The 20781-nt window shown below is 43.0% G+C and overlaps 2 protein-coding genes and 1 non-coding gene across 5 annotated transcripts in view; all 3 read left to right on the top strand.

The window, feature by feature from the left end:
- DIP2B (disco interacting protein 2 homolog B) overlaps positions 1-4619 on the top strand; it is a 226716-nt gene extending 222097 nt beyond the window's left edge. Inside the window, exon 38 of the mRNA XM_070410244.1 lies at positions 601-4619. Coding sequence (XP_070266345.1) covers positions 601-853 — 253 coding nt within the window. The 3' untranslated portion in view covers positions 854-4619. The remainder of the gene's footprint in view (positions 1-600) is intronic.
- An 8269-nt stretch (positions 4620-12888) lies between these two features.
- LOC139007728 (U6 spliceosomal RNA) lies at positions 12889-12995 on the top strand. The gene has a single exon (XR_011470893.1). It is a non-coding gene; the product is annotated as a U6 spliceosomal RNA (small nuclear RNA).
- A 3835-nt stretch (positions 12996-16830) lies between these two features.
- The window catches only part of ATF1 (activating transcription factor 1), a 58300-nt gene continuing 54349 nt past the window's right edge, over positions 16831-20781 (top strand). For 2 of the 3 annotated variants that reach the window (XM_070410242.1, XM_070410240.1), the window contains exon 1: positions 16992-17076. The gene's annotated coding sequence lies outside the window, so the exon portion shown is untranslated. Of the gene's footprint in view, positions 16966-16991; positions 17077-20781 lie in introns of those variants that run through there. The other variant, XM_070410241.1, reaches the window with a different exon arrangement.

Below are 20781 nucleotides of genomic sequence, written 5' to 3'. Positions count from 1 at the left end.
TGGCATAAGAGGAGACACACTTGTGTGGGGCACTAAGCTCAGAGGAAGCCAAGTCGACTCCCTTCCTGTTGGGTATAAGAGTATTATCTTAGTCAAAGTTCTTACATTGCAAATAACAGAAACTTTTCAAAAAAAAAATTAAGCAAAAGAGAAAGTTAATGGAAAGAATACCTGCCTATCTCAGAGGTTCCTAAACATTTCTAACTCTGGTTCTCAGGAAAGGTAGAGACAAGGCCATCGGGAACCACTGTCCTCTTACTTGCTAGAGCCATGTGGACATCCACTTCATTCTTTCTCTTCTCCCTGAAGAGCCATTCTCTGTGATTCCCTGCACATGTGGCTACCCCAGAACTTTCAAGTCCACGTGTCCCCAGTTCAGGTGACAAGCTAACAACTTCCAATCCCAGTTCCAGACTCCCAAGAGATTTTGGATGGCTCAGCTAATCAGCTGTAATCGTAGGGGACGGTTATACATTACAGATGTGGCTGCTAAGAGAGAAGGCAGTTCTCAGGGAAATGGGGCTAAGTCTTGGGTAGCTGACTGTACAAGATGACTGATAAATGTACTGACATCTAAAATGAACGTCATTGAAATTTCAGTGCTGTCTTCACGTGGACCAACCTGCTTGTGGTGGTTGTGGAACTGTGTGGCTCTGAACAGGAAGCTCTGGATCTGGTTCCCTTAGTGACAAATGTGGTTCTGGAGGAGCATTACCTCATCGTTGGCGTCGTGGTTGTGGTGGACCCAGGTGTCATCCCCATCAACTCCAGAGGAGAGAAGCAAAGGATGCACCTTCGCGACAGCTTCCTCGCTGACCAGTTAGACCCCATCTACGTGGCTTATAACATGTAACCGGCCTTGTGGAGATTACCGGGGCCTCCTGGGAAACCACAAGGACCAAAGCCCGTGACAGGAGCAAGCTTTCAAATGATGTAAAATAAGCTGAGATGGCTACATTGTATCCTTCATCTCATCCTGTGGGATTCTGCAATCACACAACACACAGAAAAGGGGAATTCTGTGATGGCAAATGAAAAAAATGTTAACAGTCATGAGCTTTGACATAGCGTGAGCAGCACGTTACTAAAGCAATTACATGCATGTTGCATATTTTTCATCTGTTGTATATACTTGTATTTTTATCTAATGCCATTTTAGAATTTTGTAAGGGAGTTTAATGAATTCACATGAGGGGGTAGTCTGAGGTACCCAGTTCCCCGCTCTGTACTGTATTTTGCCTTTTACCATAGCTAGACATTCTGCGGGTTTTGTTAACATGGAACTACTCATCTTACTTCAGTCGACTCATAAGCAAATTGGATAACTCACTGAACATGAAAATTATATAATTCTTGACTGTAAAACATTTTGACCATTGTTTTGAACATGTAAATAAGAATACACATAATTTAGCTTTGAAAAATGAAGATTGGCTTGTATAGTTACAACCACCAAAGTAGAAACATTTCTACTTTGAGAGAATTTCAGATACGCTCTTAATGCGGTGTAGTTGAATAGGTAACTAAAAAATGCAAATTGTTTGCAGATTTCGCTGCACATTGTACTATGTCTCTATTGGCTGGTGTATTTTATAAACTAAAGCTGCCTATGTTTGTTTTTAAAGTTTGCATTCCCAGAATCAGCTTTAAGCTTTTAAGAATTCAACCTGTTTCTACAAGCTGAAAAATCTCAGTTTAAAAATCAAAATGGTATGAAAAAGCTCAGATTCATTCAGTCCCACCCTATTCTAAGGAACCACAATAACTCACTTTGGCCCCCAGTGTTGAAACTGTGTTTCAAATTAAGAGTGACTACATAAGAATTTAGAATTTCCTCTTTTCTAGGTTCAGTGTAAACTGTGTCTGCAGTTTATACATATAGCTTCTCTTTTCTGAAAGCTGAAGAGTCCTCTGTTCTTCCAGTTCATGAGGGCCAGGATTTTAAGAACAAGCATGATAGGCTGGGAAGACAGTGGGACCAAAGTCACATGAAGCCGTAAGGCCACAAACTATACATCTCAAAACTGACCAATTTGACTTGCCAAAATAGCCAGGCTTATGCTGAAATAGGGGCAGTTTGATGTATGCAAGAAACTCTTTTGAAATAACTGTGGTGCCCGGCCAAGCAGACTGAGCTTGGGACTGAGTGTGGCCTCCGGCTCAGTTTCTTTCTTTGGTCTGATACTTCATGTATTTGAATATAGTTGAATTTATTTTTTTCTTACAGAAATATTTTTAAAAATTAAAAAAAAATCAAAGTGAACAGAGTTAACATGTTAAATCAGAATGGTTCTCTTTGACCCACTCTGGTCTATTGTGTAAATATTTATTTAGACTATTTTAATAATACATATTATTTACCCCACTGTAACATCATGTAAACTAAATACGTTTTTAAACAATTTTTAAGACTTGTAATTACCCTGAAAATAAGGTTTGTAATGCAAAGGCCAGACCCTTCGCTGTGGCAGCATTCTTAGAGGCTGCCCTTCCAGTCTGTGACTCAAAGCCACTTTATGACTCCCTTTTACATAATCCTCCTTTTCTCCCAACCCATTCTCCACGAGGGCAGACCTCAAGACATTTTCCAGTTCCAGATCTCTTTTCCAACATTTTGGATGAAATTAATTTATACATGATGAGAGAGGTTCTAGGATGTACAGGAAAAAAGCACTTACACTGGGGCAAGAAATCCCAGCGACTAGCAACGGTTTGTTTGGCAGAGAAAACAGCCTGCTCTTTTGGAAAGTAATTTTCTGAAAACAGTTCTTACTGATTCACTAAACAAAAACAAGCGACCCTGAGAAGTAAATAGTAAGTTCTAAGAAAAAAATATAGGCAGAGTCTATTCTGTGGGTTGGATTATTCTTTACTGCACAAGTTAGGGTGTCTGCTAGAAGTATCATGTAAGCCACATCTGTCATTTTAAATTTTCTAGTAACCACATTTTAAGAACTAAAAATGAAACGTGATATTGTCTTAATATGGTTTATTTAACCCAATATATAAAAAAATATTACCATGCAATGTGAAATCAATATAAAAAAGTACTGAGATGTTTTACTTTTTTCTCCTATTAACTCTTTGAAATCCAATATTGTTAAGCACATCTCTGTTCAGACTAACCATATTTCAAGTTTTCAGTAGCCACATGTGGGGAATGGCTATGATGTTGGACAGTGCAGATCTATACTCATTCCTTCAAAAAAGATAATCTGTTAATCTCAAAATGTGGCCAATTCCCAGTTACTTAGGGGCCAATTAGCTAGTTTTATAGTTCCTAAGGCTTCTGATTCATCTTTAGTTTTTGCTTTCTGCCTTGTGGCTGCTTTACTGATCTTTTGCATGTCCCTCAAAAGCCAGAAAATGCCTGAGGAGGAAAGAAGCTGAGACGTGTCTTTGGGAGCTGCATCAGTAGCTCTGGTGAAGCATCTCCGGAAGGGGAAGAGTCCAGTCATTAGCTTAGAGATGTTTGTGCTTAGTCTGTTGCAGACTTGGATAAGAAAACTTTCTCTTCATGACACAGTGCTCTTGCTCTTTCCACATAAGTAGAACCTTTGTGGTAAAACTCTTAAGACAGACCCAAAAGGCCATTATTGATAGAAAGAGCCTTGCCAAAACTCTGGAATACATTGTCTAGGTTTTTATGCTGTGAAAAAGAAAACTAAATTAAGAGCAAGCCCCCCCTTTCATCTAAGAGAAATCTACTCATGTGAAAGTTTTTGGACCCCGTTTCTGCCTCTCAGCAGAAGTAACTGAGGTAGAGCAGGAAAGGGGCTGCCTCAGGAAAAATCCTAGGCCCTACGGCTTCTTAGAGCTATACATGTGCCATCTCCTGCATCAGTGAGACCCTGGGGAAGACCAGCATGCTCGTGGGCACCAGTGAATCCAGTCTGCACTTTCTCCTCATAAAGGGCCCCACCTACCCCAGTACCAAGTCCTTTCCTTAGGAAGCTGTGCTGCCCCAGGCTGTTTAGGGACCATTGCCTACTTATAGGACCTGTGAGTGTGTTTCCTTTAGTCCCTGGGCAATGCTTGCTTAATGCTTTTGTTGAATCAACAAAGGGCCTGAGGCCTTAGGTTTTTTATTAAGGTCTCTGCCCCAGGCATGGTGCTCAATATCTTGGCCAAATAAATTACTTTCTTAAATATCCAGGAATCTTTTAGACTAAAGCTAATGAGGAGTTACCACCTCACCCTCAAACTCCAACATGATCTATGCCTTAGTGTTGTTTTTGTTGTCTGCTTTGATGTAAAAGCAAGAGTATTTGGAGCAAGAGGCTGCAGTACTCCAAATACACAATAGGCCTTTTCATTATCATTCATACATTTCTGGTTTAGGTATATGTAGATGGCCATGCTATTTGTCCAGAGGAAGAGGGTGTAAAGATATAAGAATACTTTTTTTAGTCCTAAATGCCGTTTTGTTTACTTTCTGTCAAAATATTTACCAGTGTCAAATTCAAACTATAGTACTGTGTAATTATGTATAAAGTTTTTTTATTTATTTGAAATTAGACTAGATATACATTTTTAAATTTAACATCTGGCTGGACAGTGTTCTATTAACTCATTGAATGTGTTTTCTTTGTCTTGTGTTAATAAATATTGATGCCTGATTGTGTTTAATGCTTCACACATTGGGAGAATTGATAAATTATAATTTATAAATTTTAAATCTAACATCAGGTGGTAATACCCAAAGATAGAGTGACCTAAGAAAGTGAACACAGAGATCATAACACATTAGTGCTATAAAAGGAGGCCAGATAAAGAAACAGTAGAGTCATTTTGAAAACTAAAAAGCCTTTTGTTAGTAACAATTATAGCTTAGTTTTCCTCCTACTCATGTGGCATTTGCTAGTTTTAAACTTATGATTGTCAGTTTTAATATCTTTCTAATGTGTAATTGGGCTGGATTTCATCTTTCCTTAAAGTAATACTTAATTTGTTCTTCCATTTCTTGGTTTTAAGAAACTTGATGGGAGCCCATCAAATTTTGTATGTTCTCAGACACTAAAACTGGTCTTTGAATTACGGTCCAAGCTATTTAGGCAGCTGAGAACATTTTTTCATTTAACACGTTTATTGAGTGCCTACTCACTAGGCACAAGGCACTGTAATAAGAGCTGAAGCTAGAAAGAAAAATATCAAGTCATTGCCCTCAAGGAAATATAGGAAAACTATCTAATAATAGGGTAATATGCAAATAGGTTGGGACACTGTCACGGTAACGACCGATCAGCAGGCTCTGTGTGCAGCAGGTGGGCAGGGACTTGCAGTGTTGGGGATACAATGGCAGCAGCAGTGACAGGGGCGAGGGAGGCGGGGCCTGACAGAGGGCAGCCTGTACTCCCCACATGGCAGTAGTGGCTGTGACCACTCCCAATGGCCGCTGCCGCTTCCCCAGGGCTGGCCCGGGGCTCTGCCCAACCTGCCCCTTCTCACAGTACGGAAGCCCTCGGGAGCGGGCCTAAGCCATCAGTAGGACATCCCCTGAGGGTTTCCGGACTGTGAGAAGGGGCAGGCTGGGCTGAGGGGACACCCCCTGCACAGTGCATGAGTTTCGTGCACCAGGCCTCTAGTATAATATAATTAAGGCTACAATGTCAAATTCAAACTATAGTACTGTGTGGTGGACTGAACAGGTAGCCTAGGCACCCAATCCAATGATGAGGGAGAATAGTGAGGAATACATGCTGGAAAAGGTAACGTCTGAACTGAGTTTTGAAGCATGAAAAAAACCGATAAGATCAAGACAACAAGGGGGAAGGTGGAGTTGCATGTTCTGGTGACTGCAGTTTGTTATTAGGTTATAGGGTTTGAAGGGAGAAAAGTAAACGATAGTCAGAGGCTTAAGCTAAAAATAGAATAGATCACTAACGGTATTACATATCACACTAAGGATTTTGGACCATTATGCAGTAGGCCAAAAAGAGCCAATGAGGAATTTATAGCAAGGGAATAGACGCTCAGATTATCCTGGTAGTCATATAGTAACTGGTGTGGGTAGGGAAAAGAAGGTAAAATCTGAGGCTGGGAGGCCTTTGCAATAACTGCAGTGGTAAAGCAAGAGCACTTCACCCAAGGTGGTGACAGGATGGAGACGAGAGACAATGCTTGCAAATTTAAGAGACTAAGATTTCAACTACTGAGTGAGTATTCATGGTAAGGAAGGAGGAATTCAAAATAACTCCTAGGCTTTGACTTGGGGAGTTAGGAAGATGTAGGACCGTTTACCAAGAGGAACAAAAGAGGAATAGATTTGGGAAAGAAGATGGTGTGTTCCATTTTGGTCATGTTTATTTGAGGTGCTATGAAACATGCAAGTGAAAAGAGGTCCAACAGGTAGCTAAATATTTAGGTTTCTGCCTTAGCAGAACTCGAGTCAACAACTAGATATTTGGGAGACTTCCTTGTAAAAGTGGTAGCTGAAGCCATGAAAGTGAAAGACAATACCAAGGAAAATCATGTAAAGTGAAAAAAGGATCACTAATGGGAGTCATGGGGAACACCACCAGTATTTAAAGGCTGGTAGGGAAAGAGTCCACAAAAGGGAGAAGGAATAACTGGAGAGAGAGGAGCAAAAAAATAAGCATGGGCATAGAAACTATAGGAAGTGTTTTAAAGAGGAGGAGAGTGATCAATGATGCCAAAGGCTACAATGCAGCTGAGTAAAATGGGGACTAGCTAAGCATCTGGCATCTAGACACTGGTTACCTTGGTCAGAGTGATTTCAGTTGCAGTTAAGGGAGAAGACAGAAAACTGGTTCAGGTGAGGAGTGATGGGAGGTGTAACTAAATAGAGGCTACTCTTTCTGGAAGCTTTATCAGTACATAGGAAGGAAACAAACGGCATAATAGTTAAAAGAGGGTTGTAAAATTGAGAGAGGTTATTAAAAAATGTAAGAAATAAAATATTCCTGCCCTACCTGGTTTGGCTCAGTGGATAAGAGTGTCAGCCTTCGGACTGAAGGGTCCCAGGTTTGATTCTGGTCAAGGGCACATGCCTGCCCGGGTTGCGGGCTCAATCCCCAGTAGGGGGTGTGCAGGAGGCAGCTGATGAATGATTCTCATCATTGATGTTTCTGCCTCTCCCTCTCCTTCCCTCTCTGAAATCAATAAAAATATATTATAAAAAAAAATATTCCTGTGTTGGGGAAAGAGCCAGTAGAGAGAGTTTCCAAATATAGCAATAAGTGGTAATTGACAAAGCAAGGTCACTGAGGAAGCAGGAGGGGTAGGGATCCAGAGAACAGGTGGAAGGATTAGTCTTTGAAGGAAGGAAGCACGTTTTGTCAAATAAAACTATGTAGAGGCAAGATGCTAATAGTAGGTAGTTGGTAGAGGCCCAGCTGATGACCTCATTCACTTCTCTCAATCTCCACTCTCAGTTCACAAAGATAAACATTTATTTTATTTTATTTTAATATATTTTATTGATTTTTTACAGACAGGAAGGGAGAGGGATAGAGAGAAACATCGATGAGAGAGAAACATCGATCAGCTGCCTCCTGCATACCCCCCACTGGGGATGTGCCTGCAACCAAGGTACATGCCCTTGACTGGAATCAAACCCGGGACCCTTGAGTCCGCAGGCCGACGCTCTATCCACTGAGCCAAACCCGTCAGGGCAAGATAAACATTTATTTAGTGCTTAGTCTACCAGGCATGGTTCTAACTTACTGTTAAACTCATTCAATCCACAGAACTCTGGGATAGGTATATATATAATTTCATTAATAACGTTTCTCTCTCCTTACTAGAAAGTCAAAGAGGTGCCACCACTGGCTTGACCAGTTCGTTTGAAAACAAGTGCCTTTGGCTCTTGCAAGTTAGATTTGCTTCTCTTTATTTCCTCACTTCTGATGTTAAAAACCTATCTATCTGGTTTATAAAACTGTCACTATTCAGACAGAACAGTGTGCATCACAATCAACTTTTTATTTATTTATTTATTTATTTATTTATTTTTTTTAAATATATTTTATTGATTTTTCACAGAGAGGAAGGGAGAGAGTTAGAGAGCTAGAAACATCGATGAGAGAGAAACATCGACCAGCTGCCTCCTGCACACCTCCCACTGGGGATGTGCCCGCAACCCAGGTACATGCCCTTGACCGGAATCGAACCTGGGACCCTTCAGTCCGCAAGCCGACGCTCTATCCACTGAGCCAAACCGGTTTCGGCCACAATCAACTTTTTAAAAAATATATATTTTATTGATTTTTTTTTTACAGAGAGGAAGGGAGAGGGATAGAGAGTTAGAAACATCGATCAACTGCCTCCTGCACACTCCCCACCTGGGATGTGCCCGCAACCAAGGTACATGCCCTTGACCAGAATCGAACTTGGGACCCTTCAGTCCACAGGCTGATGCTCTATCCACCGAGCCAAACTGGTTAGGGCACAATCGACTTTTTTCCCCATTTACAATTGATCTTCGCGTTTCAGAAGAGTGGTAGGTACAGCTTGTGACACTTCCGTGAGAAAGAAACAAGGACTGTAGGAATATTTGTGAGTGGCAGTGTTGTACCATATAAAATATGATTCACACATTTTACAGATGGAAGAGGTGCTACAGGGGGGCAACCAATGCACATTTTGGTTTTGTTTTGTTTCTTTCCCATGCAGTTTGAAGGTTTCAGTAAAATTTAGTTTATTTTGATGGTAACACTTTTCAATTCCCCATTCTTTTCCTGATTAACATTTGTTAAGTATTCTGTGTTCCAAGGAAGAAATGAACACACACAAAAGAGCAGTAAACAGAACCAGCCTTCCAGCCACTAATGTTCTGGATTCCACTGGACTTTGTTGTTGTTGTTAATCCTCACCCAAGGATATTTTTCCATTGATTTTTAGAGAGAGTGGGAGAGAGAAAGAGAGAGACATCGATTGGTTGCCTCCTGCACTTGCCCCAAACAGGACCGGGGATCGAACCTGTAACCGAGGTACGTGCCCTTGACCAGAATTGAACGTGGGACCCTTCAGTCTGCGGACCCACACACTATCCACTGAGCCAAACAAGCTAGAGTGGACGTTTTTGTTTTAGAGAAGAGTAAGGGAGCATAGAGAGAAACACTGATGAGAAAGAAACATCATTGATGGGCTGCCCTCCTGCACACCCCTACTGGGGATGGAGCCCGCAACCTGGGCATGTGCCCTGACTGGGAATGGAACCAGTGACCTCCCAATGCTCAACCTCTGAGCCACACCAGCCAGGCTCCAATGGATTTTGTTAATCAGGAAAGGTTGATGTCTGAGAACCTCTTCCCCACGCCTTACCTTTATAGGGTACTTTGCTTCCCTATGATATATGATATTTTCTTTAAATAACACTGGGACATGGGCTGAGCATTGTTTTTCCCAACTTTGATAAGGAGGAGACAAGCTTAGAGAGGCTGGGTAATGTGCCCAATCAAAAATCTAAAGGTGGGGAGGATATAATGGCAGCAGAGTAAGTGGAAGCTACACTGATACTCTCCCAGTACCAAACTGGAAATACAACTAAAATACAGAAAAACCGACTGTAGACTGGAGAGAACACTGATAACTGAGGACGGAAAGTGGAGACCACATCGAAACTGGGAGGACATGCGGAAATCTGAAAGGGCTGGCCAGGCTCCCATAGATAGCAGCTGAAGGTCCAGAGGGATATCTTAGCTATGGGGGATTCCCACTGAGAACTCTGGGGTCTAAACCCCAAGCTGGGCTCCCCAGCCCAGAGAACCAGAACTGAGAAAGGTACCCACATAACATCTGGCTGTGAAAAGCAGCAGGGTTGCTGTGTGCTAGCCAGAGACTGCTGGAAATGCAGGCACTCTCTTAAAGGGCCAATGAACAAGATTTTGTGTGCAGCCACTCATCTTGGGCTCTGGCAGAGGGAGGGCAGAGTAGACTGGAGCTGTGTGAGGAGAGTCGGGTTGGAGCTTGGAGGGCAGCCACCTATTTACCTGTGCTGAATCATTTCCTCATCTACGGAGGACATCTTTCTCCACAGACCTTTGCTATCCAAGCAGTTTTAGCCTGAGGGGAAGGCAGTTGCCCCACCCTATTGGAAGACCTTTGGCCCCACTCTGTAGTCGATACCCTGAGGCTAATCAAGCCTGAATACAATCAGACTACAGGCAGAGGCAGATCTCTGGAGGCTTTAAATCTTTACCTGATCCCCTCTGGACCCAGGGCTAGGAAAAGAAGGCCCTGGTATACATCTTGGTCCTTTCCAAAGACACCCAGCCCCAGCACAGGGAGCCACAAGCTGTGGATTGCTGATAGCTCCAAGCAGGGTACTCAGGGCCAATCAGAAACAGCATCTGACATTGTCCTGCACTAGACATTGGGAGTCAGAGCAGAACTACCTAATACATAAACACAAACCCAAAGAGGCAGCCAAAATGGGGAGACAAAAAAACAACCCCTAAATGAAAAATCCAAAGAAGAACCAGAAGAGCTAAACAAAATGGAGATAAATTTATCTGATATAGAGTTCAGAATAATCATGGCAAAGATGCTCAAAGCATGAGAAAAAAATATAGTAATTATGAAAAAAAGACCAGTCGGAAATAAAGAATGGCACAGCACTAATAAAAAACACATTGGAAAGAATATACAGCAGATTAGGGTAAGCCAAGAATCGGATCAGTAAATTAGAAGACAGGGTAGAAAAAAATCACTCAGAGAACCAAGAAGAAAAAAACAATTAAAAAAACAGGAAGACAGCTTAATGGAGCTGTGGGACAACATAAAGTGTAACAGTATTTGCACAATAGGAGTTTGAGAAGGAGATGAAAGTGAGCAAGGGATAGAGAACATGTTTTAAGTAATACTGGCAGAAAACTTCCCTAACCTGGTGAAGGAAAAAGTCACACAAGTTCAGGAGGCACAGAGAATCAAGTAGGCCCACGATCAAATACATCATAATTGGACAGAACCTAGAGACAGAACCTAACAAGAGAACATGGCAAAAGATCCTGGACAGAACCTATCTACAGAACTTGGCTGGAGAACCTGGCGACTGAACCTGGCTGGAGAAACAGAACTTGGCTGGAGATCCTGGCTAGAAATCCTGGCTAGGCTGCTGATCAACTGAAAAAAAAAAAAAAAAAAAAAATACATCATAATTAAAATGCCAAAAAGACAAAGAGAGAATCTTAAAGGCAGCAAGAAAAAAGCAATTTGTTATATACAAAGGAGCTCCCATAAGGCTGTCAGCTGATTTCTCATCAGAAACTTTACAGGCCAGAAGGAAATGGCATGAAATATTCAAGGTAATGAAAAGCAAGGATCTGAAACCAAGTTTACTATATCCAGCAAGGCTATCATTCCAAATAGATGATACAGCCCTAGCCAGTTTGGCTCAGTGGATAGAGCATCAGCTTGTGAACTAAAAAGTCCTGGGTTTGATTCCAGTCAAGGGCACATGTCTGGTTTGCAGGCACGGTTCCCAGTAGGGGGCATGCGGGAGGCAGCCAATGATTCTCTCTCATCATTGATGTTTCCACCTCTCCCTCTCCCTTCCTCTCTGAAATCAATAAAAATATATTTTAAAAAATAGATGATACAATAGCGAGCTTTGCGGACAAAAAAAAGAAGGCTAAAAGAGTTTGTCATCACCAAATCAGCACTGCAAGAAATGCTAAAAGGACTGCTGTAACGAGAAGAAATATATAGAGAGAGAAACATAGGCATACAAAATTAAAATGGCAATAAATAAGTACCAAAAGAAAAAGAAAAAAAATGAGTATCTATCAATAATAAATGTAATGGATTAAATGCTCTAATCAAAAGACATAGGATAGCTAAATGGATACAAAAATATGATCCAATTATATGCTGTCTACACGAGACCCACCTCAGAATAAAAAGACTCACACAGGATGAGAATGAAGGGATGGAAAAATATTTTCCATGCCAATGGAAACAAACAAACAAAAAAGCTTGGGTAGCAATACTCCTGACAAAATAGATTTCAAAATGAAAGACATCACAAGAGACAACAAAGATCACTACATAATACTAAAGGGACCAATCAAACAAGAGGATATAACCCTGGTAAGCATATATGCACCTAATATAGAATTGCCTAAATAAATTTTAACCAAAAAACATCTAGAGGACTTTAAGGGAGACATCAACAGTAATACAGTCATAGTACAGAACTTTAACATCCCACTGACTTCACTGGATAGATATTCCAGATAAAAAAAATTAAACAATAACTCTAAATGACACACTGGATCAGATGGATTTAATTGACATTTTATAGAACATTCCTACACAAAGCTGCAGAATATACATTCTTCTCAAGTGCACATGGGTCATTCTCAAAGACAGACCATATGTTAGGACACAAAACAAGTCTCTATATGTTCAAGAAGATTGAAATAATATCAAGCATCTTCTCAGATCACAGTGGAATGAAATTACAAATAAACGACAGTAAAAACACTCAAAAACATTCAAATAAGTGGAGGCTGCATAGCATGTTATTAAACAATGAATGGGTTACCAATGAGATCAAGAAAGAAATAAATGACTTCCTAGAAACAAATGAAAATGAACATACAACAACCAAAAATCTCTGGGACACAGCAGAAGCAGTCCTGAGAGGGAAGGTCATAGCACTACAGGCCTACCTAAAAAAAAAAAAGAAAAAGAAAAAGAAAAATCAACAATAAACTATTTAAACCTAAAACTTAAAGAATTAGAACAAGAAAAGCCCAGAGTAAGTAGAAGGAAGGAAATAATAAAGATGAGAGCAGAAATAATGACATAGAGACCAAAAAACCACATTAATAAAAGAGAAATGTGCAAATTGACTGTCCCTCCGCTAAGCCCACCAGCCAATCAGAGCAAGCATGCAAATTAACCCAACAAAGATGGCGGTTAGTGCTTGCTTTGGCAGCACATATTCTAAAATTGGAACGATACAGAGAAGATTAGCATAGCCCCTGCACAAGGATGACACGCAAATTCGTGAAGCGTTCCATATTTTGCACCGTGCTCTCGTGGGCTGGAAAAAGATATGAGTCAAAGCACACTGTGTGGCACTCAACGAAATCGTGACTTTTGTGCAAAAAAAAGAAAAAAAAGATGGAGGTTAATTTGTATATGCAGGCATGGAGCGAAGACTGAAGACAGCATATAAGGAAGCCTAGCACTGCAGAAAGGAGCAAAGCGGAGGAGAAGGGAGGGAGCCGAGGCAGCGGAGACAGGAGTGGAGCCGAGGCAGCGGACACGGGAGCGGAGCCGAGGCAGCGCAGATGGAGGGCGCCAGGAAGCGAAGAAGGGAGCAAAGCATGCCGAGGCAGGCTTAGCTCTCTTCTCCGCTGCTTTGCTCCGGCTGCAGGAAGCCCTATTCTTGCAGAAATAGGCCGGAGGAAGCCCTATTCTTGCAGGAATCTTCCTGCAACGGGCCTCTAGTATATATATATATAAACATCAATGAAACTAAGAGCTGGTTCTTTAAAAAGATAAACAAGATTGATGAACCATTCATTAGCCAGACTCATCAATAAACAAACAGAGAGGGCCCAAATAAGTAAAATCAGAAATGAAAGCAGAAAAGTAAAAACTGACATCACAGAAATACAAGGGATTGTAAGAAAATACTATGAACAACTATATGACAAGCTAGACAATGTGGATGAAATGGAAAAATTCCTAGAAGAATACAATCTCCCAAAACTGAATCAGGAAAAATCAGAAAACCTGAATAGGCCAATAACAATTGATGAAAGTGAAGTAGTAATAAAAAAAAAAAAAAAAAACTCCCAGCAAACAAAAACCCTGGTCTGAAGGCTTCACAGGAATGTTTTATCACACATTCAAAGAACTAACACTTATAGTCCTCAGACTATTCCAAAAAAATCCAACAGGAAGGAACACTCCCGTGTTCTTTTTATGAGTCCAGCATTATCCTAATTCCAAAATCAGATAAAGACTCTGCAAACAAAGAGAACTACAGGCCAATATCTCTGATGAACACAGATGCTAAAATCCTCAACAAAATATTAGCAAATTGGATCCAGCAATATATTAAAAATCATACACCATGATCAAGTGGTATTTATTCCAGGGATGCAAGGCTGGTACCATATTTGCAAATCAATAAATGTAATACATAACATAAACAAATTGAAAGACAAAAATCACATGATCATATCAATAGATGCAGAAAAAACTTTTGACAAAATCCAACACCCATTTTTGATTTAAAAAGAAACCTCTCAGCAAAGTGGGAAAAGAAGAATCATATGTCAACATAATAGAGGCTAGATATGACAAATCTACAGTGAGCATCATACTCAATGGGCAAAAACTAAAACCATTTCCTCTAAGAACAGGAACAAGACAGGGATTGCCAGAAGCCGGTCCATCCTTGCTGCTTGACACAGTCACTGCAGGGAAGAAACATCTGCACAGCATATGTTTCAAGGGATTCGGCGTATATGGCATACTGTTCTTAATATGTTTGCTCCCCTTCTTGGCGCTATGTGTTTTAACCAAGGTCACCTCTCCAAGAAAGGTTGTTTCCTCAGGTAGGGATTTTTCCCTGAAGTTAGGGAGGGAATAAAACCCCTTAACTAAGTGCCAGATGGGTAGTTAATCACTTTAACTATGAACAATCACGCTTAAGCTACATAATCTTTACTCCTTAGAATGGAGATAAGAAACGCCCTAACCTTTGGAATAGAAATTGATAGGATTAAAATCAACTGGTATAAATACAGATGTAACAAGACAATAAAACACAGAACCTGGCTGGTGATCCTGGCTAGGCTGCTGATCAACTGAATGCTGTCTCCGTGTCATTCCTTCTTCGCCGACTCGGTCCACACCTTTGGACCCCTGGACCTGCTGGGGCAGGACCCCAACAAGGGATGTCCACTTTCACTTCTATTCAAAACTAGAGGCCTGTTGCACAAAAACCGTGCACTCAGCAGGGGTGGGGGCCTGTGCCCTCTCGCAGTCCGGGAGCCCATGGGGGATGTCCAACTTACGGCTAAGACCCACCCCTCATGGGGAGAGGGCCTAGCCCGGCAGTCGGACATCCTTAGCGCTGGTGAGAATGTGGAGAAAAGGGAACCCTCCTGGTGGAATGCAGACTGGTGCAGCCATTATGGAAAACAGTATGGAGTTTCCTCAAAAAATTAAATATGAATCTGCTATTTGACCCAGTGATCCCAGTTCTAGGAATATATCCTAAGAAATCTGAAACACCAATCAGAAAGGATGTATGTTCATAGCAGCACAATAGCTAAGATCTGGAAACAGCCCCAGTGCCCATCAGTAGATGAGTCGATAAAAAAGCTGTGGTACATTTACACAATAGAATACTATGCAGCTGTAAAAAAGGTCTCTTGCCCTTTGAGACAGCGTGGAGGGACCTGGAAAGTATCATGCTAAGCAAAATAAGGCACTCAGACAAGTATCACATGATCTCACTCGTATGTGGAATCTAATGAACAAAATAAACTGACGAACAAAATAGATCCAGAAAGATAGACACAATAGACAGCGGAGTCTCAGAGAGAAGGCAGGGGTGTGTAGGTGGGTAGAAAGAGATCATAGAACTTCTATGTGTTTATGCATAACCCATGGACGCAGACAATAGGGGTGAAGGCCTGGGGTGGGGGGGGGTGGGGGGGTCGGCAGGGGGGTGCTAGAAGAGGGTCAACTGGGGAAAAGGGGGGATAAGTAAACTCTCAACAGTAGAGTTAATTTTTAAAAATCTAAATAAAGGCAGTCAACCTGTTTTAGTTTTCAATAGGTAGTCAATGTTTGCTGAATGATGATGCCTACACGTTTGTGAGCGCCTAGGAGTGTCTGGCACACGTTAATCCCTGAGCTTTAAATCACACTGTCTGGCCCTAAAGGTTAAAACCAAAACAGGCTCTATCTTTCAAATCAGCTTCCCTCATTGGAGAGCTCAAACTAGTAAAACTTCAGAAGCACTCTGAACTTTTTAATTTGTCAAGAACACATTAAAAGGTTTATCATTGGGAGAGATCAACCAAAGGACTTGCATGCATATAAGCCTAACCAATGGCCACAGACACCAGGGGCTGAGGGCAGAGTGGGGGAGGTGGGGGGATAAGGACACATATGTAATACCTTAATCAGTAAAGAAATTTAAAAAATGAAAGGTTTATCATTTATCATTACTACCACTATAAAGCCATAAAAGAACACCTTGCAAGTAAATGGATAAAAAGAAAAATATCCAGAAAGGTAGACACATTATAAAATACAAAGTTTTTGTAATGTATTAAAAGGACGGTATGGCATCTTATTTTACGACAGTCCATTATGGAACTTTTTTCGGGTTTAACTGTTGGTATAAATCTGAGTTCCAGAGTGACACAGCCCACTGGCCATGACGCTGTTTTCAAACCCGTCTTGGGTAAACTAAGAAGCCGAGGGGAACGAACCTCCCCGCTCCCAGCCGCTTCTCTCCACCGCGAGCGGACAGGCCGGGACGCGTCGCGGCGAGAGAGGGCGGCTCCAGGCCTGGCGGCCCAACGAGGGGCCGCCGGTGGGGGCTGAGCTGCGAGCGACGCCGCTGAACGACCCCCAACACCCTCCGACGGGTGATGGGCCCCGAAAACAGACGAGGGGACGGAGTGCGGGCAGAGCTCCTGAAGCGAAAAGGAATCGGCGCGTCTACAATTCCCACCGGAGTTGACACCTCCGACCGGCGCACCGCGCCATCCCGAGCAAACCCGGCACAAGATGGCGGCGCGTCAGCTGCGCGACGTGATGACGTAGGACGGCGGCCGCGCGGAGGCCCCGCCTTAACCTCGCCCCCCACGCTCGCTCAGTGTTGACCCCCTCCCTTCCCCGCCCCCGGCCTGGAGCAGATCATGCCGCCGGCGGCGGCCCTGACTGCCGAGGAAACGGTCGCCTAGGACAGTTGGCTGTTCGGTGACACTGCTTCTCCCCGCCCCGCCAGGCGTTTCAGAGGCACGTCCCCCGCCGCGTGACGGGGTGGGGAAGTGGGTAGTAAACTCGGAGCCACCTGGGAGGGGGGAGTGGAAGTTCCCGCCCCGGAGAGCGGCGAGGCGACAGCCACAGGTAAGCGGGGGCCGGGGGTGGGGCGTGCTCCCGAGTCCCCGGGCGGGGGGCGGGTGCGGGGACGCCGCGTTGCGGGGACGCCGAGTCCGGCAGCTCGCCGGCTGGGGGGGTCGCGCGCGGGCGGCCGCGGTGGGGGAGGGGTGCGGAGGGCGCTCGGCGGAAGGGGGAGGGCTCGCCCGCTGTACCCCGGCCTCGCGCGCTTCCGGTTCTCGTGCCGGGGCCTCGCTGTTTGCCGTCAGTGCCGGGTCTCCTTCCCCCCCTCCCCGCGGCCCCCGAACAAATTAACCCAAAGACCTCCCGCCGCGGGGCGGCTGTCGCCTCCGAAGCCGCCCTCCCACGGGTCTGGGCGCCTGCCCTCGGCGGAAGGGCCGGTGGTTGGCGCGGGGAGCCGGGGCGGGCGGCGTGGCCTTGGCGTTCGCGCGCGGTTGGCGGAGCGCGGCCCGGGACCGGTTGCCCTCTCCGGGGGAGCCCACGGCCGCGCACCGGGCGCCCTCGGGGTGCCAGGCCCCAGGTCGGCCCGCCGTGCAGGGCAGAAACGGCCCTTACCTTCTTAGACTTGACAGTCGAGGGGGGAGACAGTAAAACAGACAGACACACAGCAGTAACGGGAAGATGCAGGTGATGAGCGAGAAGGCGGGTGTGGACCCGCAGAAGGTCGTCTGGTAGCTCTGGACCGACGACTGAGCCGAGGGCGCGTCTTTGATGGTCCTCCCCCGAGTCCTGAATCTAAGCGTGGGATTCCGGGGCGTCAGCTGCCGGGCAGCGGGCAGCATCGTCGCCCCGAAATTGTGGTCGACGTCAGAGAACGTCTGCCTACTCGGTTAGCTTTCGAGGCCAGGGGGCTGTGGGCACTGAGAGCCTTCGCCTTCCGAGGCTTTTTCGGCACGGGCTTGGCAAGCATCTTCGTCAGACTGGCCGTTTGGGAGGAGAGTTCGTACTCTTATGTTTGCAAAACGTGTTTTATCCTGAGACTTCCGTTACCAACACAACAGAGATACGCCGTCTTATTAAAACGCTATTTTTCTTATACATGAAAGCGTGCGGTCTCCTCTGGCTCAATCAATAATTCTTTTGTTCTGAAGCTGAATGTATTCGCTCTGTTATTTGTAGATATCCTTTAAGGTTATGTTTGGTCTGTGATACATCTTACAGTACTACTCTATCACCAGTAGGAGGTAGTCCCATCTAAAAATACTTTAAAAATGCTTTTTTAAAAATGTGCTTTCCCCCCCATTTATTTATAATGAATTTCCAACTAAAACATAGAGTGTTTTCCTGTGCCTGAATTGTCCCTGTTTCTAAGGCTGGGTTGAGATAATTGTCTAAACATATTTATTTAACCATTGTTTCTATCAGTTTTAAGTAGGTAAGCCGAACTAAACACATGGACTTATACAACAGTAATAAATGTATAAGATATTAGTGTTATATTGGGAACAGGATGTGGTCTTTGACTCCCTGGAGCTTGCATTCTGTGGGACGTAAAGCAGGCAATTAAATACTGTGATAAGTGCCATGAGAAGAGGGGGAACGTGCCAGAGCTGCTAGACCAGCCTAAGGGAGGTAGGAGAGTTTGCCCTGAAAAATAACCATAGGAACAGGTCACATGAAGAGAGGGGGATAGTGTTTCTGCAGAGGGAATATGTATACAATCCTGAAGGTGAGAGAAAGCGAGGCAGGCACGTTTGAAGATCTGAAAGAAATTCAGTATGACTAAGAGAAGCAATTTTGAGGGGAGATCATGAATTCAGTTGTGAAAAAGGTGAGCAAGAGACGCCTTGCCTCAAGCTTTCTCATAGTTCAACATCCTCTATAGGTGAGGGACTACGACACTCTTCATCATGTGAGAGTACTACACTGAATTTGCTGATGTTTACTATTTACTGTATATGTGAGGGTCTCTGCTGGGCACAAAACATACATTCACATGATACAAGCACTGACCTTAGGTGCCTTAAGACTAAGGGAAACAGTGGCAGGGGTGGGGGTGGTGTGGAAGAGGGTATGGGGGATAAATTGTGATGATAAATAAATAAAAGTTCTTTAAAAGTCTAAGGGAAACTGACATGCCAATAAACACAGTTCAGAGTGTTAAGTAACCTCCTTAGAAATATCTGCAATGCACCGTGGAAGCATTAAGAAAGGAGGGACCTGGATCAATAGGGAACATAATGTTTGGGATGTAACTTGAAAACAGAGAAGATTATCAGGTGGACAAGTTGGGAACGTGAGAGTAGAGGGGCAATACAGAATAAAAGAACATAGACTTTGGATTGAAACAGTTCTGGCCGCAGGTCTTGCATTCACATCTTACTGTGAGATCCACAGTAAATAACAATTTTTTTTGAGCCTCAATTTAGGGAATCCAGCAGATAATATATTTAAAAGCTCCTGGTGTCTAGCACATAATTTTTTTTTCTTTGAAAGTTTTCTCTAAGGTGCTATGCTTTGCTCTGGCTGGTTAGCTCAGTTGGTTAGACTAGAGCAGTGATGGCGAACCAACCACACGCGTGTCAGAGGTGACATGCAAACTCATTTTTTTGGTTGATTTTTCATTGTTAAATGGCATTTAAACATATAAATATCAAAAATATAAGTCTTTGTTTTACTATGGTTGCAAATATCAAAAAATTTCTATGTGTGACACGGCACCAGAGTTAAGTTAGGGTTTTTCAAAATGCTGACACGCTGAGCTCAAAAGGTTCCCCATCACTGGACTAGAGCATCATCCCAACTTCAAGGTTTCGGGTATGGTCTCCCTTCAGAGCACATATAAGAAGCAACCAGTGAATGCATAAATAAATGGAACAACAAATCCATGTTTCTCTCTGTTCCTTCCTATCTCTATTTAAAAAAAAAAACAAGTACCATGCCTTTACTTATATTTCTCACTATGTCGTCAGCAAGATCACAGCCTGCTATTTCTCAGCTCTCCACATACTTGGTACTTTTGAAGCTGTTTCATTGCCTCCTTGTGATTCTGCCCTACTTGAGGTTGTCTCATCTAAGCTTCCAGCAGCTGTCCATGGCTTACTTTACTTAAGTGCCTTTGTACACACAAAATTTATTGTGTGTTGAGCAAGTTTTTAACAGATTGTTTATCTTAACCTCAGTTTTAGGAATAATAAGTAAAAATAAGTGAACAAATAAAGGTTATATTCTGATAACGTCATTAAAATACAGATTGTTTATAATGAGATGAAACTATAAAGCTGTTTTCATTTTGGGGGAAAAGAAGCCGATTCCTCTTTTTCTTTTCTTTTCTTTTCTTTTCTTTTCTTTTCTTTTTTAAGGGATTATAAATTTTTTACGTCACCTGGTAAACCTGATGGGCTGAGCCCCAAAATGGCACCAGCCAAAACTGATTCCTCCTTAAAAAAATCATTGAAAATAGGTTTTCTTCTTTTCCATAGAAAATATAGTTGTAATAATTGTCCACGATGCTATTTGCTAACTGTAGGAAATGTTTGTTGTTTTGTTGGTCATGTTAGTTTCCATTAGATATAGGATTTCATAATAATGTTAGGGAGGGAAAATCAGTGAGTCACAGCGGAACGAACAGAAGAGTAGCATTTCCAGTAATTTAACAAGCTTTTCAAAAATCTTATTTCAGTGCTTTAGCACTACATCTTTTTTCTTCTTAACTCTATATTCTAACCATGTCTTCTGAAGTGGAGTGTTTAAAAAAGTCTATTTCACTAGAAA

Source organism: Myotis yumanensis, unplaced genomic scaffold, assembly GCF_028538775.1.
Source record: "Myotis yumanensis isolate MYYU_CA2020_CCGP unplaced genomic scaffold, mMyoYum1.0.hap1 SCAF_3, whole genome shotgun sequence".
NCBI lineage: Eukaryota > Metazoa > Chordata > Mammalia > Chiroptera > Vespertilionidae > Myotis > Myotis yumanensis.
This window is presented reverse-complemented; position numbering and strand designations above follow the sequence as displayed.